General features: G+C 37.7%; 1 protein-coding gene across 1 annotated transcript in view; it reads right to left on the reverse strand.

Moving 5' to 3' along the window:
* The window catches only part of stxbp6 (syntaxin binding protein 6 (amisyn)), a 101,782-nt gene continuing 78,295 nt past the window's right edge, over positions 1-23,487 (reverse strand). The window contains exons 3-6 of the mRNA XM_022673069.2: positions 22,484-22,614; positions 22,082-22,247; positions 6,918-7,075; positions 1-2,407 (exon numbers count right to left, since the gene is read on the reverse strand). Coding sequence (XP_022528790.2) covers positions 2,384-2,407; positions 6,918-7,075; positions 22,082-22,247; positions 22,484-22,614 — 479 coding nt within the window. The 3' untranslated portion in view covers positions 1-2,383. The remainder of the gene's footprint in view (positions 2,408-6,917; positions 7,076-22,081; positions 22,248-22,483; positions 22,615-23,487) is intronic.

A 23,487-nucleotide genomic window follows, 5' to 3' on the forward strand; every position in this document is an offset into this window, starting at 1 on the left:
TTGTTTTTCACATGTTTTTATTACAACAAAAACTGTGTTCTCGTGCTTCTGCTGAAGAGCAATCAACAAGATAAAGCTGTAAACTATCACACACACACACACCCCTAAACACACACTCGCATACATACACACAGCCAGTGATGTGACGGTCTGCAGCAGTCTCTGCTGAGGTGTGTTTTTACAAAGTGAGCTACACGTACTAACAATCTCAACATCACAATAACCACAGTTTGCCCATGAAGTTCTCAAACAAATGTGTTACAAATTCTACAAATGTCTCATCTGAAAAGCATTTTTTCATGAGACACTCATTTTAAGTGGCAGAACAAATAAACAAACACAGACCTCCAAAACAATCCACTCGTACAAGAACATCAGGTGACGGCATACGGTTACTGGATTAAGAAAATCACATACACTGTTAAAAGCCCATTCATAGTGGCAGTATACACGGTTAGTATGTAACATACGTTACTTATTCTCCTTTAGATATTTCCACTTAATATATTACATATCACTGCTGTTAATTACATTATGATTAATGGCATCTTTAGTGAAAATGTGTTCAATTAAAAGGTACAGAAAGAGCCTTTTTACACCTGACATTAATGCATGTTTTCTGTTGATTGGATCACCAAATGCAATTGAAAACACATGCATCCTCCTCAGTAACACAGATAATGTAAAGTATCACAGAGAACTGTTCTGCAATACACAGCTCTGGAAAAAGTTTTTTTGACTTTACTAAATTGAAAACCTCTGGAATATAATCAAGAGGAAGGTGGATGATCAAGTGGCAAAAAAGTTATCCAAAAGCAGTGTGTAAGACTGGTGGAGGAGAACAATATGCATGAAACCTGTGATTACAAAACAGGGTTATTGTACCAAATATTAATTTCTGAACTTTATGAATATGAACTTGTTTTCTTTGTGTTATTTGAGGTCTGAAAGCTCTGCATCTTTCAGCTATTTACCTTTTTTGCAAATAAATGCTCTAAATGACAAAATGTTTATTTGGAATTTGGGAGAAATGTTTTCTGTAGTTTATAAAATAAAACAACAATGTTCATTTTACTCAAATGTATACCTATAAATAGCAAAATCAGATAAACTGATTCAGAAATACACTGTGATTTTTATCTCTAGTTTTAACGCAGGAAAAAAAATCAGAATTTAATAACATGGTTAAACAGAATCCGGTCAAAGTTTATTCAGATACTATCCAGATACAAAACAAACATTAATGACAGGTGTAAACAGGCCCAAAGTAATTTCATATTTTGGTCACAAAAAGTAATCTCTACTACACATAAAGGGAAAAAATGACTATTTCCATCTCATCACTAACCCTGATATTTCAATCATATTAATTAATATTTCATTTTTCTTAAGCACATATCTACAACAATCAGCCATAACATTAGCACCACCTGTCTAACACTGAACAGAGAATTAAGGCACAGACTCCACAAGAACTCTGGCATCTAGCACTAAGACAACATTAGCAGCAGATCCTTTAAGTCCTGTAAGTTAGGTCCTTTATTGCACCTGCCTGATATTTTGGAGGTGTTATCTAAGTGGTGTAGATCCAGTTTTCTTGCTTTTAAAACAAACCAACAGTTCACTTGCTGACGAATATATCCCACCCTTTCACACCCAGTGTTTTCCACTTAACCCATCAGTGGTGCTAATGTTATGGCTTATTTGTGTATGTACTGCATGTGTAAAGTGGGTCTAAGTCCAAAAACTATTTTTATGTATAATTTTAGAGCTGTACTTTCAGAGATTTTTCCAAACCCATTCTTACAGTATATGTCGATATTAATATTTGGAGTAAATTGGGCAATATTCCACACATCTCACATGTCCTAAAACAGGAATACTGGCAGGTAACCTTCAGCTCTCTCCAAAAATGGAAATGGAAGTCTGAAAAACACTACATGGTTAATGGGATACAGTACATGATGAGATATACGGAGATATAGTAAGTGAACCCATTAAGTCATGGCTAATAAATCACTTAGTCCTGGGTTTTTCCAGTTTAACTGTTCAAAAGTAATCCAGCGCCCCCCTGCTCTACATGTCTTCATGTTGTACTGTGGTCAGTTCTCCCGGAAAGCTGTGCCCTTCTTCTGCCTGTCTGCAGTGTTCCTGATAAGAACTGCACATCAAGAGCCAGGAAGGAGAACGTGACCTAAAGCTGCTTCAGAATGTCCCACTCACCTTTTCTTCAGGAAACGTCAGGAGGACGTAAAAATTAAAAACGCTCTTAGGTCATAATAGTAATCTTCATTTTTCTTTAAAAAAAGGATAAAATCTAAAATCCATCCACTGTACATGTGCCAGTCATCCTTGGCAGAGCCCGCTGAGGGTTTGGCACAGTTTAGCATTTGTGCTTCATGGCCAGCTGTAGGGAGAGAAAGAGACAGAAGAGGTCACTCAAACTGAGGCTGTGAGTGACTGGGAATATCAGCCCACACAGTTCATTAGAGGAGAGCTTTAGGTTTTAAGAAAAACATGTTTTATAGGATAACTGATCTATTCATGCTCTGACATTAAATGTGCTTCCTTGAAGGAGTATGGTAAACATTAATGTGAAACATCAAGTGTAAAAATGCAGAAAGAATTTGCATGACGAGTCAAATTCAGTAATCTTCTAAAAGTCCAAAAAGTTTTATGCCTCAGTTTCTGCTTTTATATAAATGTGTATATATTTTTATATATTTTAAATATATTTTATATATTTTATATCCCTAATTTGGAAGGCCATTTACCCAAAGGACCTCCTCTTTCACTTAGTAATGCCCCAAACATTAGGAGGGTTAAGACTAACCATCACATGCCTTCTCATGATCTGAATTAGTGATTTTTACTAGCAGAAGAGACTTTTAATAGAGTGACCCCATCATTACAGAAAGTGAAAGTTTGCCTTTTTGCTTCATACTTCTGTAAAAGACGTAGCACGCCAAATTAAGCAGATTCTCTGCAGGTCATTTTTGATCCCTAGGGCAAGGGACCTATACAGAAAGAGAAGACTACATAGGTAAATTGTGAAGGGCAGAGTCATTTTCTAAATAATATATTGTTTATGTGCATGTTCTTTAAAATACAACAAAAATGTGCACACAACTCAAGAATATTACTTTTATCTATACATGAAAAACACAAAAATCTATTTTTTTTAGTTCCTTATCTTCCAGACTTTTCTTGGTGGTGTTAAGATAATCATTGCATTCCTTTTTCCAAAAATGCACAAAACCTAAAATCTACTCTTTCTGATATGTTTGTTTGATTGTTTTTTCTGATGATGACCTCCTTTATCTGTATCATGACCTCTTTTTACTGCAAATTTAGAGCAACTATTAATGGCTACTGAATTTAAAAACACTTTGAATCAATTCCAGATCAATAACCAATCTAGTCATAAACATAAAAGGGATACAGCCACACTTAGCTGTAAAAAGTGAGCTCCTGATATTGGGACAATGTTAAAAAAAAGGCTAATAATTGAGCTGTAAATAAACTTACCTGTACTAAAAAACAATATCCATTCAAATGCATTCCTAAATCCCTGATTCATCCTACCAGTGTGACTTTTTACTTGCTTTAAAATAAAACTGTTTATAGTTTTTCATAAATCTAAACGGGATATCTGTCTCAGTTCCCTTAAGCTTGACTTAGAAACAGTAGTGATGGTCAAGTGAATTTATCAGCAGCAGAATTTTTTTTTTTACAGTGTTCAGGTGGTCTGAATTTTTTTATGCCTTTCCAGAACCTCTGGAGACGTCCCTCCTCCACCCCAAAAGTGTCTCATTCATCTCTGAGTTTATTAATCTCATTAATGGGAGCTTTAACAGGCACAGTGGGAAGCTCATTATGGAAAGGGCAGAAACACCAATCTCATTCACAGCTGGACAGACCGCTCTACACTCAGCTGCCATACACACAGTGAACAAGTGAGGGCAGCAAAGCAACACACACACACAAACACACACACACACACACAAACACACATACTCACTCACTTACTCACACACACCCTCGCTCGCTAATCATCAATCTATGCATTCAGCTCCACAGGACCAGAAAGAACAAGCCTGATGGGACGCTGGTTGTGGCTTTTAAACATGGATTACAATGTGTCAAATGAGCCATTATTCAAATGCGCTTGTTTAGATTTAACACTGCACAGATTATGGTTATTATAAAGGTACATTGTGAAAGTACATTTTGAGCCCATTTAAAATAAAAGGAAGGCTTTAAATTAAAGTTAAATTTGTTAAGGCGAAGATTAAGATAGATTTAGTTTGTTTAAATATATAAATAAAGCAATGCAGCTGATAAATCATTAAACACTAAACTGTGGGAGAGAAATGGGGAAAAATTAAGTGAAAAGGAGCCATGCTGGAGCTTCATGAGCTTTTATTACCCGCTCTCTGCTTCACTCAGTAGAGACTATTTTAAGGAACAGTCGGAGCAAAGCCAGTTCAATACTCTTCACTTCATCACCATTAAGCAAACCTGCTTTTCATTTATGTGCTCATCTTCGTAAAACAAATTATTATGATGAGATTCATAAAGACATTAATATGCCTCCCTTGTTGTGTCGAACATCAGCTCTCCGAGCATGTCCATTTTAACGGAAGAACGGCAGGTAACAAAACACTCTTTCTGAAAGAAGCCCAAAGGGGGTGGCAGAATGTTATTAGAAGTTGTAAATGGATGAAACATGCATCGACAGTGTTGGCAGGACGACATTTAATCCCATTAGATGTGCAAAACCAAATTAAGCTAATGTGCTTTTGCTGATATGCAATTAGTATGGATGGGTACGCTTCAATGAGAGAAATGTGACATAGGAGGGCTTTTAAAAAGCGAGTCCTCCTTTCCCCACCCCTCTGCTGAGACGATGGGGTATAATCAAGCATCTGCTGAAGACACTGCAAGAGCTTAACAAAGTCTGGCAAGGTCACAACAACATCCTTACTTAGCAAAGTGACTTCAGCGCTCTTTTTAAAGAATTCATTTATGAGTACATTCTCAATGAAAAGTTCAACCTGTGACATTTCCATATTAACATGGTGTGATAGTCCTACGCTGTTATAATAGACTAAGCAGATAATTTTTTGTAGTAAAAAGGAACCAATTGGATGATTTAATGTTTAGCTGGATGGTAATTATGCTTTAAAACGGCTAGATGCCCTTGAATTCATGTTCCAAAACAAAGTCATATGTCAAATACACAAATTATATTGCCAAAAGTATTCTATTGGTATGCTGAAACAAAAATGGGTTGAGCACAATTCTCAAAAAAAACAAAAAAAAAACAAAACAAAAAAAAAAACATAATCCCCCCTACACCAAACTTTACACTTGGCAAAATACTTTGACAAGTACCATTCTACTGGAAACAGCCTAATTCGTCTATCAGATTGCCAGATTGAGAAGTGTGATTCGTCACTCCAGAGAACACGTCTCAACTGTTTTAGAGTCTAGTGGTGAGGTGCTTTACACCACTGCATCACACACTTTGCACTGTGCCTTGGTGATGTAAAGCTTGAATGAAGATTTTTTTCAAAGAAAATTCATTCCATGAAGTTCGGAGGTCTGTTCTGATTAACTGAGAAAGTTGGTGAACCCTGCACACTATGCACTTCAGCATCCACTGACCACACTGTCATTTTGCGTGGTCATTTCCAGTCTCTTCCACTTTGTAATATACATTGACCGTTGACTATGGAATATTTTAGTAGTAGGAAAATTTGGGTACTTTGGGTAATATATTTTATGCTTTAATACTCCCAAGATGTCTAAAATTAGAATCTGTTCAGGTATATATTTTTTAGACAGTGGAATGAGTGATTTCTACTTGTTCTGAGATCTTTTAAAACCTTTTCCCAGACACTTAAAAAGCTACAACCTTCTTTTTTTGAAGGTATCAGAGATTTTTTTGTGACCATAACTAATGTCTGAGGATTAATCTAAAACTCATAAAAACCACCAGTTTCTGTCTTTTTCCCCTCACTGCTATTGCTTTGGAACAACTCGGTGTGCATTGCCTTGCATGAAGTTACACATTAGTTAGTAATAAAAGTCATGGAGCAAAATAAGAAGTGAAACTAAATTTGGGTGTGTCCTGACCTTTTCCTCAGAAAAATAGTTTTGTGTGTCTTATATTACATCAATCTCTCTTAAAATTGTTCAGTTGAACATGTATACAGTCCATATTTGTAAAAACATAAGGTGCAGAACTGTTTGTGTGATATCGCAAAATCCTAAATATTTTACATATATTCAAACATGAAAATGACTAGAGTTTATTCCCACTGGAATTCTTTTTTTATTTTATTTTATATCTAATTTTTATCCAAGTTACAAGGCCAATTACCCAACCCACTCATCAGGACTCCCCTCATCACTAGTGATGCCCCAACACCTCCTCCGATGATGCTGATGCAGCATTGCGGAATAGCATCATAGTGCACTCGGAGGAAAGTGCAGCAACTCGGTTCAGATACATCAGCTCACAGATGCCTTGTGCTGATCAACATCACCCTTTAGAGTGATGTGGGGAGAGAACGCCATCTACCCACCCAGAGAAAGTAAGATCAATTGTGCTCTCTCAGGGCTCCAGTAGCTGATGGCAAGCTACATGAACAGGATTCCCACTTGCATTCTAAACAGAGTTTCATCCCTAACATCATTTTGAATGAGGCAGTCAATCAAGATATACTATTTTAATATATAAGCCATATACGCTTGCACCATTAATGCAGCATGCGGTTTTAATTTTTCTATTACACCCAACCCCATTCACGCATTACATGGGATAGGTGGGGGGTATAAGATCTGAGATAAATAGGATATAGGTTCTTTAAGGTTTGAGTTATGGGAACAGCATCAGCAGAGCATCATACCTTGTGTGCAGTATCAGCAAACTGATGGGCGCTGTTCATCATATCTCCAGTCTTCTCCTCCACCCGACCCAGTCTCTCTCCACGCTCGTTCAGGGCCTGACTGGCTTTCTGCACAGCACTGGTCACACTGTCTGCTGCAGAGTGCAGGATGCTGTTGCCTGTGCATTCATTCACATGCAGACACACACAAACATGACATAACAGAAAGCAGACAAAGTTACAGAGATTCTGGATGAAAATGAAAATGTCATAGGTGCTCAAAACCTTGGTTCCATCATTTAAAGCAACATTATGTTGGAATGTTTAATGAGTCTCTAGATCTGTCTTTGCCAGTCCAGGCCAGATTGCAGTTACAGCACTCTGGAACTTTGGTGGACCTTCAAGAGAACTGTGCTAGAACTGTGTAATGATGTATAATCAGTCATATTAATGTAAAATCCTGTACTTCCACACTACAGCCTCACTTCACATGCTAATTCTGTACATCATAGCTTCTCAATAAATGCTTGTGTGTGTACAGCTGTCCATTAGGAAGAGCTTATAGCACAATTTGTATTGTGGGGCAGCATGGTGGTTTAGAGGTTAGCACGTTAATCTCCCAGCAGAGGGATCTTGGGTTAAGTTGATGATGACATGACTCTCCAAACCATCACTATCAAAACATCAAATTTAGCATTTCATTTGTTAAATCAAAAGAGCAGAGTCTGGAAGAAAGGTGGAGAGACACACAGTCCAAGCTGCTTGAGATCAAGTGTTAAGTTTCCACAATCAGTGATTTGGTTTGGAGAGTCATGTCATCTGCTGGTGTTGATCCACTGTGTGATATCAAGTCTACAGTCATTGCAGTGTTTTCCCAGAAAACCTTACAGCACTTCATGCTTCCCTCTGCTGACAACTTTTATGAAGATGTGGATTTTATTTTCCAACAGGCACACTGCCCAAAGTACTAACTGGTTTTACAGAATATTATTTTTTGTGTGTTTTTATTGGCTGTAATATTCACATTTTCAACTTAATTCTTAAAATAAAGAAACTTTTTAATGATATACTAAACTTCTTGTGCTGCACTAAAATTTCAGCAGCATTTTTGGACAAAGTAGTCCACTTTATAGTAAACATTGCACAGTTGTGAACACTTAAGCTTAAGACTCATGGGAACTAATGAACAGTGAACAGTTTATTATCCATCCTCGGATTAGCTAAAAGCTACATCTGACCTGTTCCCCCGAGGGGTCAAAGCTGAAGTAAACACCTCCGACATTTGGAAAGTATTCAGTATCCAAACACTTCATCTTTACTGAAGTAAACTGAGGAAAAGCTGCAGTCGTGTTACTTTTTCCCTGACTTTTCCTTTTTTCTCAGCTGTCAGAGACAGGACAGATAATAGAGGATGTTTCTGTTGAACATCAGCACAGCACGGCCTAATGTTTTGGCTGGGGAGACCACGCTCCACTGACGGTCCCAACCCTGTGGATGTTTCCACTGACAGACTATATAATTTAGCCTGCTTTCATAAGTGCCACTGCTGCTACGCTAACAACCGAGTCTACAGAAGAGAAGATGTGCAGCCCACGTGCTTTCAATCCCGATCCGTTTCACAGGCACGCAGCCAGCGCATAACCTGCTCTATTACGTAAACGTGTGAGGGTGGTGTGCTTCTGCTGTAGAGATGCTTCCCCTCCACTGGTGACATTCATGCCCACCCCAACCCCACCCTACTCCAAAACGCACACAAAGCCCCCTTTTAGCAGTTTAAAAGTTCAAAACAAATGAGTCTTCATAGCAGCAGCACCCCACACTCAAACTGTTCCTGTGAGAACAAAAGATAATACTGTGGAAAAGACAGAGCAGATCTGAGAACAATAGTTTCTCACGAGGATGGAAACAGGCTGGAACAGGGAGCGGCCAATACAAAGATTTTATTTGACCCGAGATGCGAGGGGACAGCCATACACAGACGTCTCCATTTAACGAGTAGGAGTATAAGGCGCACTGCCGATATTTGGGAAAATTAAAATATTTTATCTGCACCTCATGGTGCAAAAAATTGAATACACATATAATGTGGCACATCATGCTTTTACGAAGGCACCGTGTTTGACACAAAAGCCGCATCTTGTCATCTTCTAAGCATAATAACTGAAGAATACCTGAACACATCAGCATAACGCATATAGCTATTTGGCTAGAATAAGCTAGAAAGGAATCTCACCGTTTCTTAAAAAAAAAAAAAAAATACATAATGTTGTTTTAAGCAAAACAAGAAGTTCCATTCCATCCTGATAATGTATTAAGCTTTAGCATTTGTGCATTTCCCAGTCAGGTTGTAAGGAGCAGTAAAGCCACTCTGCGGAGTTATAGCAGATATAGCAGTATTAGCATTAGCTGCAAACAGTGCTACACGCTAGCACTTTTGCCGTTCAGACGTGTGTATTATCGGCCTGTAGCCTGCTGCTAACTGCGGCTAGCACTGCTGGAGCAGCATTAGATTTCCTCACTAAACGTGGCTGTGCTGCTGCAACCAGCTATCGTGGAAATGTGGAAATATAAGCTTACTGTAAATAAACAGAAGCACTTCTTTAGGTAGTTTTTTAGGAAAGAAACCTGTGTAGATTAACATCCAAGGCTTGTTTGACTTTAAAAGAAAATGTTAAACTTATCTTAATTAGTAAAACATGACGACAACCCTGTTTCTTACCAGTGTCGCATAATGAACTAAACTATGGTAGTCAGTGCGGAATACCATGCTTTGAGCTTTACAATTAAATAACCAATTCCTTGAGACAACATGTCTGTAATCGAGGTACTTAAATTACTTGAGGAAATGTTTTAACCCTAAACAATTCATGTTTTATGTTTTTGTAAACCAACATGCAAAGTCATGTGACAGCAATATGAAAACTTCACCATGATGACCATAAAGTGTTACCCCAAGCAGTGTTGGGAAGTAACGGATTACATGTAACAGCGTTACGTAATCAGATTACAAATTATAAGTAACTGTAATCCGTTACAGTTACTGCTTCAGTAAGTGGTAATCAGATTACAGTTACTCTGCTAAAATAAATGGATTACATTGCGGTACTTTCCTATTTTTGGTCTTCCAATTCAACACTGACAAAACGCAATCACATTCACATAAATCACGACATCAGAATATTCTGTGATTCACAACCTCCTGCTCAGAATGTTTTCACTGCAGAAGCGCCCCCTAGTGGGCCCGTCGGCGGGCCCGTTCTGACTATGTAAAGTAGAATGCTTAAAAGCGTCAAATATTCTAAAAACACAGACAAACTAACCGACTCATATTCTTTAGTACTACTTTAACTACCACCTGCATGCAAAATTACAGCCATCTACATGAAACCAGTCGCCAGAAATCTCCAACTGAAAATAGCCTGTTTTTTCACATTGTTTACATGGGGAACACGCCTCCCCAACAAAATAGCCTTATAAAATAGTATTAGTATGTAAAATAACATCAGATTACACTATAGAAAATTCACTTACTATCACAGCATCCACAGTACAGCACTGACCCGCAGATATAATATCCATAAAGTCCTTTATTCGCCTGCTCACTTCTCCTCACAAACATGCGTTTATTTTCAGCGCAGCCGCAACGTAATATTCTCAGGCTCCTAGCGACCACGCAATGTAATATTTTCACGTAAAGTTGTACGTGAATACAAAGCTAAGGATGTCCTCTTCTAGATTCTGTGGTTTTCATTGGTCCACAAACCACTGAGTGATCGTCTTTTGAACCAATAACGTGAGCGCTGGATCAATCCAATCCAATCAAATGAGGTCATAGCCTTTCTCCAGGGTCACAAAAGTGATTGACACCTATTTCAACCAATAGTCCACCCTTAGATGAAAACACTGGTACGTACTTTGCCCTGATTGGTCTCCTAATGGCTGGGGGCGGGGCATGCCTAAGCGCTGTCATCAAAATCCCTCTGCTGAACAAAGGTGCGCCCACAGCGCGGATACGTGTGATTTTGTGTCATTTCATCAAAACAATGTTAATATTACTCTGAAGTAGACTTACATTCATTTATTTTATCACAAACAAACAAAAAATATTACAAACTCTGGTTGTATAGAGACAGATTTACTTGTGTATCTTTGTATTAGATTAAAGGCACTCTGGAGAGGTTTTGAACACTTTGGAGACGCCTGGTGGACACCTAATATAATGCAGTGTAACTCTTCAATGCTTTGTTCTATAAATTACAAATTTTGTAATTTGTTTGTCAAGATCCTACTGAATCAGGAAATGTAGAGAATTATTCACTATTTATCACCAACATCCATACACACATTGTAAACTTTAAATATAACTGGCGCTTTTTTTTCCGTATTTTCTTCTGCATTTGATGTTTTCAAATGGAACCTAAATAATGGAAATGAAAGTGTTGAAGTGAATTATTGTTTACTGTTTATGATTACACTGCATTTGACATTTAATAATAAAACATTAAAATTATATTTTGTTTGCATTTGTGAGTTCTTACAAAAAGGAGCAGATTGCAATCACATTAAATCGTATTGAACCGAATCGAATTGTATCGTGACATAATTTGAGGTATCAAACATTTTCGTATAGCTGACTAAAATAATCGTATCGTAACGTATCGTAATGAATCTTGTGATTTACACCCCTAGATAATCCTGGCAAAAAATCCACCTGCAGAAAGTGGCAAACCTGCAAAGAGATATCTTACAGTTGTTGTTACATTGTTTGTTTTTAATGGTTTTTAATGATTTTATCATCAATTTATAGAAGTGTTTCATAAAATTATAGGGTGATTGAAAAGGCTGTTTTATTTGTTTATCTATTTGTTAATTGGAAAAAAAATAAAACAATAATATGCAATATGTGGTTGCTACATTAATTCAGGCTTAAAAAAAAACAACAATACTGTAAGTAATCCAAAGTAATCAGATTATGTTACTCACTTGAAGTAATGTAACTGATTACGTTACAAATACATTTTGAGTGATGTAATCAGTAATCTGTAAGGGATTACATTTTAAAAGTAACCTTCCCAACACTGCCCCAAGGGACCTCACTTATATAAGTTGTAACGAGTAAGAGTGAGGATGAACACTGGCCAGCATGCTCATGGCAAGCCCATATCAATAACTGAAGAGCGAGTGAAGACGGATAGTTACAGTGGGTGGCAAATAGATGGGACATTTAGCGCTCTTTGATCCACACGCATGTACTGGAAATACGTCATAGAATGCATTATCACATTACCACAATGGCTAGACTAGTCCACGCAAACAGACAAGAGACTCTGACCAAAATTACATGCAAATTTAATGCAGGAGACCCTCAAATGCATAAGTTACAGAACAGTGCAGCGTTCCTTAGCTTCCATGGTAAAAAGTCATAGGACATGATGCAGTCAGTGTATATGGACCATCATTCAGTGTAAGAACGGCAGCAGCAGCAAACAAAGTCAGTGTTAGTGGCAGTAAACTCTCTAGAGGAGCATTAATGCATCTGACCTTTTTCCACCCTCATCTCAGTCTAATGAAAATTATACTGAAGTAAATTAGAGGACTGAGAATTATCTTTGTGACAAAGGTTAGCACTGGTACTTAGTCTGAATTTTAATTGGCTTCTGACTCCCCACACAGGTCACAGAAATGGAGGCTTCAATCCAGAAACAATGTGTTAATTGTTAAATAGCCAAGTGAACAGATCCCATTGGTATGTAGTGTTTGTATTCACACTAATACAGTACTTTCAGTTTTAAGTCTAGAAGAAAAACTAGTTGGTGTTTTTCTTACATCCATGCACTTGCTCTGAACATTGTGTTTTGTTTTTAATAAAACAAATTCTCAAGTATTTATTTGCTTACTAGTCAATTAGCCTATGCAGCCCCTGTATGATATATTTGATTTAGACACTGGTGCACGGGGGTCGTCTCAGGATGCAGGCTCGTTCACACTGAAGATTGATATGAATCACTTTCCAGATTTAAACCAGTCAGAGCAGAGCTTGTAAAGGGAATACAGCCTTTATCTTTTTAATGCAGGACAGAAGGCTGATAACCTCAGAGAGGAGCAGACAGGTGCTCAGTACGGTTAAGGGAAATAGACTCTCTCCACAGTGTGATAACACAGCGGGGAGGTACGGCACCTCCTTCAAACAAAGTTAACTTTATTAAAGTCACAGTAATCAGCCCACAGATTCAGCCTAGACGCCTGAAAATCTGTACTTTGATTCTGCAGTCAGACTAAATGAGGCATCGAGTTCTTTTCTCTTTATTTCAGAAACGGAAGCATGACTCATATGAGGAGAAAAGTGTGCGCTACAAAAGACTCATACATTTAATTTCAAACTGGCTTTTTTTTAAAAGGACTTCAAGTCATCTCTGAGATGAAATGGAAACCAACTGCATTAAAGCAGCAGTTCCTGTGTTTCTCTTTTTTCTTTTAAACTCAAAGCATTGTATACTGCTGAGTTAGGAGGGGACAAAAGATTCTATTTAATGGTATCAGTGCTCTAATAGCAGGACCATCCCTGCAACATCTAATATACTTATTCTAAAAAAACAGAGTAGTCTGGTTGGTTGGTTTGTAATGTAAAGGATGTAATTGCTCTCTACATTTTAACAGTATTTCACAAATGCACAAAAATGAAAACAGAATGTCACGCAGCAATTGAGATTTTTGCATTATCCTGCATTAAAAGTACTCTTCCGTATGCTACTCATGCTCCCACACAATCCCTAAAGCCTTCAAACTCAAGACTGTCACTTTAAGTAGCTGCAGCACCCTAAAGGAAGTGCTTCATACTGAAATGTTAAGACTCCAATTATGTGGCTTAAGATTAATCTATAGCAACTGGACAGTTCACAGACCTCTTACAGCTTACCTGACCAGCCTGAAGCCACAAGACCCACAAAAACACACACATACTCTGTAGTTTGTGCCAAGGATACATTAACTCCATCAGCAAATATACTCTTAATAACCTCCCATCAACACTAGGTAACAGAGCAACTACCTGTGGCAACACCTGGGCAACTACCAATGATACCATAGGAACCACCTGAGATACTATAGCAACCACTTTTGCCATGTTTGTCAGGTTGTTGTGCTGTTCACACTCCACAATTAATCAGCAACACTATAGTTTCTATCAACACAATGTATAATTTAAAGCATATTGCTTTTATGGGAAAACAGAGAAAATAATATTGTATATTTTTATAAAGTATATTTAAATGAAGATGCACTTTTAGTATTCTTTACCTAAGTTGAACATACTTTTCATTCTTTTAAGTATACCTCCCTTTCACAAGGGGTGCCAAGAGGGGTTGTGGGGGGGAAAAGCCTGATAAGCTGTTAATAAGCTGAAGAGACTCTAGATGGGTTAGCTTTTAGTCTAGCACCCACAGAAAGCCAGTACTTTCCCATCTGATGTGTGTTTAGCTATAGCTTGTTAGTCATTTGTGGTAGTCCAGTTTCATTTGGGGGGAAAAAGATTGCAAGATTGTCGTCTAGATAGATTTAATTCTAGCACAATTGCTTTTTCTTAATCACACAACAAGTTTAAACGTCTTCTCTGCTGATACGGCCTGGTGAGTGTATCCCCATTTATTCCTATAGGAATTCTAGAACGGCACAGCATAATATTTTTCTGGTTGTGACACATTTAACTGTTTCAACAGCTCTAACTGATGGGCTGGGTGTCTGTAAATTTTGGAGGGCATATATAAAACAGAACTGTTGTGAAATAAATTAATCGTCATGGGGTTTTGAAATTGGCCTGTTTTCCAGATTCTATTTTTTTCAAGAACGATACCATGATGATTGGGGATTCTGATATGCCACTACCATGTACTGAACATTACTCAACTCAATGAAACTGAAAAATACAATTTGGCATTCTAGGGCAACTTTAATTGGAAAAAATGAACACCAATACCAACAACGCCAACAATGAAGTAGCAGTGCATTGTAAAACGCTTAAATACAGAAGGATGGGAAAATACAATAGTAAAGGATGGGTCTGGTGAGGCTGGCTACTGATTGTACACCTTGACCCACCTCTCTGCACTGCAGACTTCATTAAGGTGCAGCAAGGCAGCTTGAGTATTTGTGAGGGATAAAGCAATGTTTTGTTAAAGCTACATCTGATTTCCCACAAGAAAACAGACAACTCAGCTTTATCTCTTAAGAGCATACAAGAATGCTGTACTACTGCAAACAAAGCTAATGCTCATCTTAACTCCGGAAGATCCTTCAGAAAAAAAGCTGCTGGCTCAAGGCTCAAAAATTAGCATGTATCCCATTAGACCGAGTCCAAACATTTACCATTCTAATGCTAATTAGTTTTATTTTCCACACTGAAAAGATGTTCTTTTGTTATTGCTCCAACTGCAGAACCAGACCTCTATCTACTCTGTGCATCCCATATACTGCATATTTCATTAGAACCTCTGCTGTAGCTCAAACATTGAGAGGAATTTATCTCTGCACCCCCCAAGATTCAGGGGGTGTGTCTGAACAACAAAATCATAAAACAAAGGGCAGGGGCTTGTTCTCTGGCACAGACACCCTGACAAAGCGCAATGTCCCAAATATGAGCTTCAGTAGCCATCTAGGATTTCTGACAGTAAATCACAAGAAAATCAACTCCATTACGTTGACATCTGCTTTCTGATGTAAAGCACACACTTGAGTGAGGGACAGATAAACAATAAACCAGGCAAAAGATGATGTTTAGCTTGGCCACAAATACAGTTTACAGAGTTTTTCCATTACTCCATATGTAGTCGCTCAGCCAAGACACGTTTGTTGCCTAGCGTCTAGATAACAGTATGATCTGCTGTGTGAAAATACACAGTGAAAAATTTGAACACATTCTCAGCTTCTTTTTATTATTGTCTACATTGTAGAATAATATTAAAGACATCAAAACTATGAAGAAAGGCTACTTACAAAAATCTAAAGTGTAAAACACATTTCTGTCTATTAAATAATTCTATATTTGCTTCTGCATATTTATAATGACTTTAATATTAATATAATAATTAATATAATTTAGAAATGATAAAATATGAAGACACTAGGGGTGGGCGATATGGCCCTAAAATAATATCATGATATATTATGGTATTTTTGTGATAACGATACTCTTGGCGATATGACAAAACACTGAATTAAAGAAATATTACAAGAATACACTACTGCAACAAAATAAAAAAAGTTAAATGTTGTTATTGCATATGATTTGTTACGGCACACCCCTAACTGAGATATTAAAAAAATACAAGAATTTTATCATATTTGTAACAGAAGTCAAGGATCCAGAACGTCATGATACTAATAATATACTCTATATATCTCCATATATCCAGGATTAAAGTAAAATAAATGATACTAGACAGATATAATCTGTCTCTAGTAGATATATAATAGGAAATGAGAACAATGCTAAAACAGCAAAAAAGTAGTACCCTGATGTGATGATTAGGGGTGGGTGATCTGGCACTATATTTTAGGGTATAATATTGTTCACAATATTAAAAGTATTGGCGATATTATTGCCTACGATATGGTACAGCTCATAAAGACACTGAATTATAAGGCATGTATTTAAAATGAATAGTGTAAACAGTATCAATTATCCTTGTGGCTTCAGAAGCAAACTTTGGACACAGAAACGCCTTTAGCTGGTTAACTTAATTTGCGGTAAGGAGGAAATGCTGCACACTTCATTTTCCTCAAACTATTCATCTGAATCCTTGCTGCATCTGAACTGAGTCAGCCAGTCTCTTGTTCTTGGCAGGAGAAATTTCTAAAGGCTGCCACTTTGCACAGTCACTGATACGGCCTCTCTGCTCAGCAGGCTGTTGAGAAGCAGCCTCATCATGCAGAGATGCGGCTAGAGAGGAGCGGTGTCGTCAAGCTCTGACCTGCCAAACAGGAAACATCCGGCAAAGATGCACAAATTACACTGCCAGGCCTTTCATCACTCTCCCACTTCTCTCAGGCTCTTTTATTTCATGCAAATCTTGACTTTTCTCTAGCAGGAGACAGTAAACATGGCATTCAAATGAATGATGAATTCACTTATGTTCATAGCAAACTATGGGCATTTTAACACTTTCACACTTTATCTGGTTAAATTTTGCTCAGATTTATTCCACTTGTGGTGTGATACATTTGTGCAGCTGTAAATTTAGTATTCATAGTCTATTGTCACTCAAAAGAACAGTACGAAGACCAGACTCAACAATCAGTATAAATATAAATTGATATAAATGGCTTCCACAGCCAGTGATTCCAGTCATTATCGTGTTATATTGCCCAGATAATCACTGCAGCTATAAATTAATGCCATCTTTGCCATAGCTCCATGTTAAACAGGACTTTCTTCTTGTATTTGCTTTCCTGGTCCTGCCCCAGATAGGTCTGACCAATAAGCATTCTTACATCAATTGTTTTAATACATTTTGGTCCACTTGGATTTTTGTGAAACAAGCCAAACCAAACAGATTTGGACCACAGCAAAAAACAACAAAAAAAACACTACTGTATGTGTGTAAAAAAGCCCTAAGTCTTTTCTCCTCACTGTCCTTACCCACTTGTAGTAAAACCTCTTGGTCTACAACAACCACATTTCTCATATTGTTTAAAAAGCTCTTGTAACAAAGAGTGACAATATACTGAAAACAAGATGTGGCTTAATTTCACAGTTTATTGTTTTTATTTTATACTAATTTTACTCCTAGGCTTTCGAGTGTGTTATGCAAAAATCTTTATTTACTTCAATTAGTCCAATCAAGGTATTTTAAGTACCCAATTTAATTAAAGGCAGGGTGACTCTGCCCTCTGACTCCAGGATGCTCACCTTGGCAGTGTAAAGAGAACAATTTCTAAAAGAAAGTTGTGCCAAACGTTTTAATCTTTCTCTGTTGTATTAGTCTGGTATACCTACTGTTATATCGTTGGATTGTTGTATTCACTAAAGTAAATATCTACATTTCTTTGCTGAAAAAGTCTATGTTTAGTGGCCAGACTTCATAAATATGAATACATCCTCAGTCAATAAAATTTAATCATAATATTGGCAACTTTAAATTAGAATACTAATACTAATACTATGTAGTTACTTAATTATGTAGTATTTACTGCTAAATACTTAAGACTTGAACAGACACTTAATATGAACACTAAGACCATGTTAAAATGTAAGCATGAATTTATTATGAAGGTTAGTACTATTAACTAATTAACTAATTTCTTTTAAGAAAAACTTAAGACTTTTATGTTTGTTGGGTTGTAAAATGTATGTTTGATATTTCTGCCGACCTCAAACTTCCTCAGCAATATTTCCTCAGATCAAGAGTTTCATATTTGTGCCTCACAAAAGGTTGTCATATACAAAGGTTGTGCTTCAGCAGAGTCTGGAAGGATGGAAAACCAATTTCCTCTGGCAAATTCTTAAATTACAGGCAGTACAGAAAAAGGCCACAACCAGGGCAAACAAGTCAGCTACTAACCACCGTTCAATTCCAGCAGACTCCTTTTCCAACAAGCCAACTTTACAGAACATCAGAACCTTATTATTCCAGCAGTTGATGCTTATGCTGACTCTGTCTGGCCCTCAAACACAGTGCTCTGCACATTTAAGGTAAGCCTAAATGATCACACATTATTCAACTCATCAGATAATTATCAAGTTCTCGGGGCATAATCAGTTACTTTACTTCAAATATAACCTAAATTGTTATACTGTACACCCTAGTGTGAAATCAGCTCTATAGCTGAGGATGCAAACAACAAAAAGAAAGTAAATTGTACTTGGTTAGGCTATATGCAGATTACCAGCCTAAAGTAACTAAATTTAAAAACATTTTGGGCTGTGTTTCCTTGCCAACTCTGCACAAATATGTAAAATGAGTCTGATATGTCTGTATAATTTGTCTGATTTGATGAACACACTTTCACTGCACACCTACACATAATCTCATACTATATAATCACCGAGGGTAAACAACAGGCCCTTTCTCTTTTTCAAATATGATCCTCCACAAACCAAATAGCATCTGTCCAGTTTTTAACAGCTATCCTTATGAAGCATGGCTGTAGACTGTTCCAGGATCAAATTGTCTAAAAAAAAAAAAAAAGAAAAGTACTGTGTTCCTAAATAGAACATTGGGCTCAATTTATTGCTTTAAAATAATAGCCTTTATAACCATCTTCTTTTGTATTAGTTTCAAATTAAAACCAGAATCATCATCTTATAACAATAGAGCAGTACATAATCAAAGTCTGATATCTACCGCATTTTCTGCACTATAGAGCGCTTTTTATGCAATACCAGTAACTACTATTAGGAACAGGGGTGTCACCAAGTTTTTGTTTTAATTTAATAAGCTAATTTAAGTAAAAGCTAACCGCTAGCCGACAGAGCTACACTGAGGAACCCTGAGTGTTCCGGTAAGGTGATATTAGCTAGCAGTTTGTCACACGTAGCTTGTTTTAACATGGTAAACACGCAAACTACAGTCCAATAATACTCACCTCCGAACAGCAAAAGAGCTAGCGCTGTGGTTAGCGGCTAATGCTAATGCTGATCCAGCAGTGCTAGCCGGGGTTAGCAGCAGGGCACAGGCCGAAAGAGCTAGTTATAGCACAGTTATAGCTAGCTCTTTGCACAGTTAGCGGCTAATGCTAATGCTGCTGGAGAACTAAACTAAAACTCCTGTATAATGCTGTACTTCAGCGGAGTGGCTTTACTGCTCCCTACAACCTGACTTCAAATTGTGTCAAATTCATACACACATGCACACTGGATATTTTTGGCAAAATTGGCGCCTTATAGTGTGAAAATTACGATTATCTACTATAACTAATTTACTAGATGTGCAATGGTTTTGGTAAGCTTTATTCATAATTAAAAGACACATAAGCACTCTCTGACTGTAAGTCTGTCCAAAACCTCATCACATAACAGCATCACATTAACGTGTGCACTGCTGTTTGATTATTTGTTCCAGCGTTATTAGTATCCGCTCCAGAGGAATTCAGAAGATGTGCCCCCCACAGTTATTGTCCCACACCTGAGCAGCTTCATGATACTTGTTTTGCACTGGTGTGAGACTTAGACTGTGAGGGACAGAGTGGTTCTTCAGCAGTGAGGGTCCCAGGGCATCACTTCTATTGTCCTGTCTCTCATTTCTATAGGGGTTTTAATAGAGTTTACAAACCCACTGAAGGCTTTACACGCTGGTAAAAGCATTATATCTCAGTCAGGAGAAGCAGAGCGGTCCTGGTTCCATGAATGTAAGCTCGTCTTAATAGTCTCCCCCTGTGCAGGAGCTGTAACAGCGTGTGTGTATCATACCCAGCTGTGAGTGCCTGCTCTCCAGTGCCCTGCCTGACACCACTAGCCACACTAATCCACACAGTCCTCTTAGTACAGCAGAGCCTCCACAGGAGAGGAAAGGGCAGGGAGCCAAATTACAAGCTGTGCTGAACGCAGTGAGAAGGAGCTTACTGAGGAGTTATCACCAAAAAAGAGAAGGTGATGAACACCAGAAGTTTCTCCAGTACAGCTAATAAGCCTAGTAAGCCTATCCTTTTGAGCTGGAGAACAATCACTAAGAAATCATCTCAAGTTCAAAAACACTCATAGCAGGGCTAGATAGATATGAATAAATAGGTAAGATAAAGGAATAAATCATTTTTATTGTTATCTCAGTATGAGTTTTCCCAATAAACAGCTAACTTAAACTGCATTACTTGCATGCAGTAACGAATGTGCTTTTCACGCTGCAGGATTTGATCACATGACATAACTAGGCCGGAGACAGTGTGAGGCAGAAGTCCACAGTAAATGCACTTACCAAACTACTTCTTAGCCAGGGAATAATTAGTCAACAACCTCATATCCAATAGCATTATCGCACATTACATGTTTTTTGCATATCGTACAGGACACCCTTTTATTTAAAAAAATAAATAAATAAACAATCACAACACATTCATGTTTCTGACCAGTTTACTACCTATATAGTGAACTATATAAGGCATGAAACTGTATGCAGATAGAACTACACTTTATATTTCAACCTATGAATAAATGTACATTATCTATATTAAAATAACACAGTTCACACAGTACTCTGCTTGGATTTAGAAACTGTAGTTTCTTAACTTGCATTACACTCTAGCCTAGTACTACAGATCTCCTTGGATTTTGACTGTAATAGTTCAGAATTTCACTCAGATTGATTTAATAAAGAAAACTCACCTTTGGAATGTGAGTGAGGGTGTACCTTAACATTCTGCAGCAATAGACCAGAATCTTAAAGGAACGTTTCTACAACATACTGTTTCTAATAGAGTTCTCTGTGAGTTTATATAAGGTTGCACACATAAGCTCATCAGTTGCACTGAAACTTAAAAAGCACATGATCCTTCACAGCTATTTACAATTAATTCAGGTTTAACAGCAGTATGCAACATTTATCAGAGCATAACTCTAAACAGCTCCAGGCTTCATCGATTACTTTAAATATGCCGGGGTAAGGGAGAAAAAAAGCTGCAAAATTTATTTAATTAGTAGCGTGAAATTTCTCGCAGCAGTGCCAAGCCAATTTATGTAGCTCAAGGCACATAATTTATCCTCATACAATGAGAAAACTTCATGCAATACATCTAAAACACTGAAGTCTATATGGCTTCTTTCACACAGCAGGTAAAGTGGCTGAACTGATTGTAGGATTTTCTTAACAAATTTGATTTTTTTAGGCTGTTCATATTTTCTTTTTTTTAAAATGTAACCTTCATTCAACATTTATCTGAAGTTCAAGTGTCCTTGGGAAATTTCTTTACAAACATGGCGGTTGGGATATGTGCCTTGGAAACAAAAGTCACATTAATTAAAATCTGGATTTTTAGAATAAAACAGCCTGTATACTGGATGTGTGTTGGAATTCATCGCCACATATAAAAACACCCCAAATTGTCAAATGTTTTTTACTGTTCACACTGCCATACATTTCACATATCTGTATCAAATATGCCATTCATACCTACTGTGTGAAAGTAGCCTGTGGTTCACACCTGCAAAGGTTTACAGTGATGGTAGTATAGAATATATGTGTTGGGTTGGATCTGCTCACCTCCCAGCAGTTTAGACTGGCAGTTGACAAATTCAGGTTTTCTATCTGCGCTGTAGCGCTGGCAGGTGTTGTGAAGGACTTGAATGAACATGCACTTGTCTCCAGACGAGCCGGCCATCCACTGGTCAAACGCATTCTCAAACGTCAAGTCAAACTCTGGACAATCCTGCAGCATGACAGAGAGAGCAAAAGAGCAACAGAGAGAGAAAGAGAGTGAAAGTGAACCATTCTGTCTCAGAGTGGATGATCTCCTCTCTACAGAAAGCACAGTGGGAGTAAAGAGGTGTTTAACCAGCTCAGATAGACAGGTAAGCACACAAGAAGAATGACCAAGCAGCCTATTTCTTCTCTTCACAGAGCTACAGCCCGTCCACAGTGACCTGCAATGGTCCAGCGACTCACCCTGTTGGGGTCGATGCCGTTCACCTGCCTCAGCTGGTCGAGGGTCCACTGTGATCTCCTGGCAAAGGAAGAGGAGCCCTCAAACTGCTTCACTTTCGTGATGGACACCTGGTTCGGCTTCTTGTTGGTCACTGAAATCAGAGTTGAGAGAAAAAAAAAGAATAAGGTAATCAGGCTTTAAAAAACACACACGCACACTCACAAAATTGATGAATAAAGACTCTATCCAGCCATGATAAAAAATGCGAAAAAAAATGCAGATAAAGGGATACATGCCCTGAAAAATACAGTTACTTATCTAAAATCTAAAACTCTTTACAATTATGATTGAATATTAAGTGCATTTTAACACACTCAGTGTTTCATACAAAGTCAAGGATTCATTAAAAGTAAAGTTTAATATGACTCACATCCATAATACATAATCTATTTCTACATTAGCTATAGCTCCCCATTATCTCTTTTCAAAGTTGTTTTTGTCCTGTTATTTGTTTGTACTGTCCGGGTCGACCAAAGGAGGATGGGTTCCTCATGCTGAGTCTTGGTTCCTCCCAAGGTTTCTTCCTCTTAGCATGAGGGGGGATTTCCTAGCAACTGTTGCCACTATGACTGTGGTGCTTACTTACTTCAAAATTGAACCAGCTTTTGTTGGACTGTTTCTACTGTCCAGATAAAGCTTTCTACTACATTTTAGAGCATATCTGCATTGATAGAGTATTTGATAGAGCACCATCATTCTAAAGAACACTGTTTCACTACTCCACAGCCCAATGCCAGAAGGCTTTATACCTCTCTAGCCAATGCCTGGTTTCACTTACAAAAGAGGATACTACTTATACGTCCCAAACACGTAGGCCTCACAGCGATTCTGTGACCTTGCTCCTCCTCAAACTAGAAAAAGTCATGTGAGAGCTCATAAAACCAGAGACCCTGTGACAGCACTTTCTGAGAAGCCAAACTATTCTTCCAACATCTTTATTACACTTTCCTCCCTTATAAGATAC

The sequence above is a fragment of the Astyanax mexicanus genome, chromosome 14, assembly GCF_023375975.1.
Source record: "Astyanax mexicanus isolate ESR-SI-001 chromosome 14, AstMex3_surface, whole genome shotgun sequence".
Taxonomy (NCBI): Eukaryota; Metazoa; Chordata; class Actinopteri; order Characiformes; family Acestrorhamphidae; genus Astyanax; species Astyanax mexicanus.